The sequence below is a fragment of the Impatiens glandulifera genome, chromosome 4 (genome assembly GCF_907164915.1).
Source record: "Impatiens glandulifera chromosome 4, dImpGla2.1, whole genome shotgun sequence".
Taxonomy (NCBI): domain Eukaryota; kingdom Viridiplantae; phylum Streptophyta; class Magnoliopsida; order Ericales; family Balsaminaceae; genus Impatiens; species Impatiens glandulifera.
The window spans coordinates 16,659,401-16,665,645 of NC_061865.1; the positions used below are offsets into that span (position 1 = coordinate 16,659,401).

At 24.5% G+C, this 6,245-nt stretch overlaps 1 protein-coding gene across 1 annotated transcript; it reads right to left on the reverse strand.

Annotated features, from left to right (window-relative positions):
* Positions 1-1,049: 1,049 nt before the first annotated feature.
* LOC124934824 (nuclear transcription factor Y subunit B-1-like) lies at positions 1,050-4,834 on the reverse strand. Its single transcript, XM_047475325.1, has 2 exons — positions 4,702-4,834; positions 1,050-1,429 (listed from the first exon to the last, which is right to left on the reverse strand). The coding sequence occupies exons 1-2, from the start codon at positions 4,832-4,834 to the stop codon at positions 1,050-1,052; spliced, it is 513 nt and encodes a 170-aa protein (XP_047331281.1).
* Positions 4,835-6,245: the final 1,411 nt, after the last annotated feature.

Genomic DNA, 6,245 nt, shown 5'->3' on the forward strand with positions numbered 1-6,245 from the left:
TATAAATCAATATTTTAATTAGATATTTAAAACGATTATTTTTTAAAATTCTATTTCAAATAATATTCGAATTAAATATTTATAGCAAAATGATTTTTTAAAATAAATTTAATTTTGTCCATATCTATTCAGTCGTTTTCAAACGTCAACATTATTAATAGAATAAAAAATAGTTAAAACTACGTGACATTTATAAATTAATAAATAAATTATAAATCTTATTAACCGAATTACACATCTAATTGAAATTTTTTGTTAATTATTTTAGAGAATTGATATTTAAACCCTTAATTTGTTAAAACTCGGTAGTTGAATTAGTTACATTATTATTTTATTAATTTATTTATAAATGACATGTAAATAATAAGTTAATTGTATTTTAAATTGTCAAAACAAAACCTCATTTTGTATAATTTTAACAATAAATAATTTGAATAGTGAGATTTAAAAGAATAATTTCAAAATTTATATTGCCCCATAAGGAGTACAATTTTACAATTCAAACAATTAAAAACATTGTCATTTAAAGGAGTTAGGCTAATTATTCAAATTTTGATTTAATAGTAAGCTCATTTAAAAACATTATTTATTTATGCTTTTAATTGCAACAAGCATTTAAAACTAAATTTAACTAGAGAATTAATTTTTATATTATAAATGAATATTAAAAAAATAAACATAATTAAATAAATAGTATTTTCAAAATGAGTTTACCTGATTAATTAATAAATAAAAATTTAACCTGAACTATTGAATGATCATTATAAAATATTATCCCATATTTTATTACCTTCTTAAATTTTAACCATCCTTATTCAAATACAAGCATGCATGTGTATGTGTATTGAATACACATAATAAAGTATTGTTTTTGGTTACTTCATTGGGATTACCATGCACTTCCAAAATCAAAACTATCAATTAGAACCTTCTGATTTGCCTGAATGGATTATAAACAGGTCAAGGTCCAGCATTAGGGTCACTTGAACGAGAAGAATCGTCCCTTCCTCTTTCTGCATTCATCACATTCTACGGTCCATGTGATCCAACTACATCGTGGGCCTGCAAAACTGGCCCATTGTGTCTGGAATTGGCCCAAAAGTCATGAATGGTCTCATCGAGACGGTCATCCCCATTGATTTTGCCTCACGATAACGGAACATGTAAATGGAAAGTGTGTTAACATAATCATCAAACCCTAGCTTGGCCATGGCCCACATAATGTCATCGGCGGTAATCGTTCTACGACTCTCGCTCTGACAATGCATGTTAGCTTCGACAGTGATCACACCAATGAATTCCGAGACACAATGTTGAACAATCTCCTTCATATCATCAGCGATCTTGACATGTGTTGGTACCACACGCTGCATGATCCTCACAACATTCGCCACGGGTATGAATGGCTTCGTTGGTGGCACCACATAAGCTGAAATAGAAAAATCGTCGTTTTTTAATAATGAAATAAATAAATTCATATACTCAAATCAATTTACTACATTTTGGTAAATATTTTAAGAAAGTAACTAAAGGAGATTCAAGTTTATAGATTTAATCTACCTCTTGTGCTTGAACCCTTATTCTCCATATTTAAGTTGGTAAAATTCTAATATCAAATCCAAGGTAATGTCATTATTTTATAGCTCATTTCATCATATGAAATAATTTAATGCTAGATACCAAGTAATCTTACCTTTAGACATTTTACTCAATTTGATTGGTTTCAAGAATATCCATGATAAAAAAAATAAGTTAAATTAAATATTATCCCTGTTTATTTAACTTTTATCTATTCACATTAAAATAAATAAAAATAAAGACAAAAGCTCTTAGACTATCTTATTGTTATCCAATTTAATATTCATATATTTTAAGGGACAATTTCAATTTATTAGGGATTTTATTTTTATTTGATTATAGGTATTAGTTGGTATATAAAATGTTTTATTACTTTTAGAAGTTAAACTTTAACAGTTGTTTAAAATTTAGAATTAATACATTTCGAATTGAGTAATTTATTAATTTTCAACAATTTATTCTAGGTAATTTAATTTATGTGATAATCAGTTTCGATTAATTGATTTATAGATCTCATATTCTTTAGACTGAAATAGTTAGTATAATATTTATTATTGAGAACTATTGTGCACATAAATTAATTATCAAATATATATATATATATATATATATATATATATATAAATATATATATATATATAAAATAAAGGTAAAATAATTTGAAGAATATATCAAAAGAAATAATAGTATATCTTAATTCCTAATTAACTCCTTTTGTTTAGTCACTTTCTCCTTTTTGGCTTCTTTCTTAATGCCCACAACATTCCTCAACTAAATAAAGTTTCTAATAAATCAAAAATTGAAAGAGGTCAAGATTTAGGCTTCTTTTAGACTCGATTTGGAGTAATTTCTCTTATAATATGATGTTATTTTTAATTATATTACCACATTAATGATATAATGATATATGATCATTCATTTAGCTTATTTCAATAGAGTTTTAAAATTTATCCTTATTAATCATGCATCCATAGCCTAAACTAAGTATATTTATAATGATCTAATTTTATCAAATAATTAGTATATGGATCACAATTATTTCTAAAATTATCAAAAATTAAATGTTTATTTATTTTTATTTAATATAAGAAATATAATTAAATTAGATAAATATTTTTAATTAAAAATTAAATACAATTGATCAATTTTAAGATTATATTATTGTTTAAAAATAATTAAATACCTTTTCAATGAACTTTTTATAATTTTGAGATTGTTGTATATTTTTTTTATACTATTAAATATACTTTACCAACTTAAAAAATATTAGTCTTAAATAAATATATTTTTAATTTAAATATTTTTTACTGTTTTATATTTTAACCCTTTTCATTTAGTTTATTGATTTTTTTATTATTAATTTTCAATACTTTTATTCAATGATACTTTTAAAACTAATATAATTACTTTTATTTAATAATAAAAAAATAATATTATAATATATTTTTAAATGTTTATCAATATCGCAATCACTTTTAAAAATGGTCAAACTAAAAAAGTGAAAGTTATTTTATTTAATATAAAATATTTGATTGAATTAAATAAAAAAAAATAAGTGAAAAGTTATGAAATAAGTGACTTTTTTATCATTTTTTATTTAAATATAAATAATTAGTTTTTTTTCTACTAAACATTATTGATTTTGAATTTTAACGGAAGAGAAAATATTTTTTTTTTAATAAAAGAAGTTCAACTTTAAATATTTATAAACTATTTAAAATATAATGTTAAATAGATTAATTGTTTGTTTAATTTTCATATATATATATATATAATACGCATTTATTATATTTAATTTATTTTATAAATATTTATAAAATAATTAATAATTTTAAAATATCAATACAAATAGAAAAAAAAAAATAATAATAGTATTATGTTAAATATATTAATTTTTATTTGAATATTTTAAATATTTGTTAATATATAGTTTAAAGTACTTTAAAATATTATTATACATGTTAAATTTTTATCATAAAATATCTTATTATAGACACCCACATTTTACATCCTAAATTTATAATTTTAGTTAATAAAATAATTAAAATTTGGACTACTTTTGAATAAAATATATATATATATATATAATTAAATAAATTGGATTGAACTAATATATATAATTTATCTTAATTTGTATTGTTATCTTATAAAAAAAATCTTAATTTTATTTGTTATCTTATAGTATTTAAAATTTATTTTAATCATATTTACTGTCTAATCAAATTTGAGGAATAGTAAAAGAGCAACAATGATGATATGGATATATATGTACAAAGCAACTTGTTTTACTAAAGAATTTGATCTAATTGGCTTGTGGAAACTTCCAAAAGGGATTGCGGTTATAAATAAAGTTGTAGATCAAGAAAAAAAAAAAAAAGGAGAAAAGTGGAAAAAGAAAAGAAAAATGAAAAGAGTTTAAAATCCAGATTCACAATCTATATAATTTCGAAACTTTTTTGTTTTTTTTAAATTTCGAAAATTGAGTGTGCTAAAGAGTTAGCTTAGAAATCTTTTATGAAGCAATCCGTAGTCAAAACCCTTAATTTGTTAATACTCGGTAGTTAAATTAGTAACATTGTTATTTTGTTAACTTATTTATAAATGACATATAAATAATAAATTAATTATGTTTGAAATCGTTAAGACAAAACCTTATTTTATATAACTTTAAAAATAAATAATTTAAATTGTTAAATTTAAAAAAATATTTCCGAAATTTATATTGACCCGATAAAGAGTACAATTTTACAATTCAGTTCATTAAAAACATTGCAATTTAAAAGGAGTTAAACTAGCTATTCAAATTTTAATTTAATAACAAACTCATTTAAAAACATTATTTATTTATTTATGTTTTTAATAACAACAAGCATTTAAAATCTAAATTTAACTAGAGGATTATTTTTTTTATAAATAAATATAAAATTAATAAACATATTTAAATAAATAGTAAATAAAAACTTAAACAGACCAAACTATTGAATGAACATTATAAAATATTATCCCATTTTTATTTACCTTCTTAAATTTTAACCATCATTATTCAAATACAAGCATACATTTTTATTGAATACACATAATCAAAGTATTATTTTTGGTGACTTCATTGGGATTACTTTGTACTTCCAAAATCGAGGTCCAACATTAGGGTCACTTGAGCGAGAAGAATCGTCTCGCTTCCTCTTTCGACATTCATCACATTCAACGGTCCATGCGGTCCAACTGCATCGTGGGCCTGAAAAACCAGATGGCCCATCGGATCTGGAATTGGCCCAAAAGTTATGACTGGTCGTCTTGATCATCCCCAATGATCGGGTCTGGTAATCGTTCTACGACTCTCACTCTGACAATGCAGGTTAGCTTCGACAGTTATCACCACATTCTCCACCGGTATGAATGGCTCCGTTGGTGGCTCCGTAGAAGTTGTAAAAGAAAAATCCTAGTTTCTTAATAATGAAATAAATAAATTCAACAAAATTCATATACCCAAATCAATTTAGTACATTTGGGTAAATATTTTTAGAAAGTATTGGTTTTTGTTACTTAATAGGGATTACCATGCACTTCCAAAATTGAAACTATCAATTAGACAGTCCATGTGCAACTGCATTGTGGGCTTCAGCTCAAAACCTTCTAAACTATATAAACCATCATAGACATCATAGACATAAACTTCTTTAGCAAATAAGTTTGAATGATATTTTAATCTTGACATTATAGAAAAAAAAGTCAAAGATCGAAACTACGGTAGATAGGAATAGAGAAAACGACGAGAGATCTGAGCCACAAAGAGAATATGAGAAGATGACCAGAGATCAAAACTACATCAAGAATAGGAGAAGACGACCAGAGATCGAAACTACAACAGGAAGAGAAGAAGGATGTCAGAGATCGAATGATGTCAGAGATCGATCGGAAACGGGAAAAGGAGAAGACCGGCAACAAGAAGAGAGGACGGTAAGAGATCAGAACTACATCAGAATAGGAGATTGAAATTACCAAAAAAAACGAAAAGACAGCGACAGATAAGAACTGCACAAGGTATAAGAAGAAGAAAAAACAATGTGAAATTTTCATTTGGGTCCGTGTCCTTTTATAATAGGAGAGGAGATTGAAAATAACAAGGAATAGGAGAAACGGCGGTCAGACTCCAGAGAGAGAAAGAAAAAAAATTAGGGTAAAATCATTGTAAAATTTACTTTGGGCTTGCTTCCTTTTATAAATAAATCTTTGGCCCAATTTCTATTTGGTCTGAACTTTGAACTCTACCTTTTAAACAATTTGATATTTGATGATTTTTCTCTGTCTATTTTAATAAATGTATTATTATTTTATTTTTAATTAATTGATACTTGAAAATAATTTGTTTTTATATCAAATATATTTTTTTCTCTCCATATTCTTCTTCATTAAAATTTGCTCGACAATGGAGAAGCTTGCGAGAGCCTTGAATTCGACATAGCCATTTCTTTTCTTGAATTTCTTCCTATGCCTACGTTGTAGATTGAGATTTCAAGATTGAATGGTAGAATTTGATCATGTCGTAAATCCCTATCCGATCGTTCCTTTTTTTATAATAAGCATCTTCCAAAGCCCACGAAGTTGGTATCTCAATCCATGTCAACTTTTAAGTATGTCTCTTAAATTTGATCGACGGGCCTAATGTT

What these genes read in the sequence shown, in the direction of transcription:
- LOC124934824 (XM_047475325.1), bottom strand. Translation starts at nt 4,834, where the DNA reads ATGGGCCATCTGGTTTTTCAGGCCCACGATGCAGTTGGACCGCATGGA. An exon ending in GTTGGACCTCGATTTTGGAA is followed by an intron (nt 1,430 to 4,701) that starts GTACAAAGTAAT and finishes TTTCTATTTCAG; the next exon opens with CTTATGTGGTGCCACCAACG.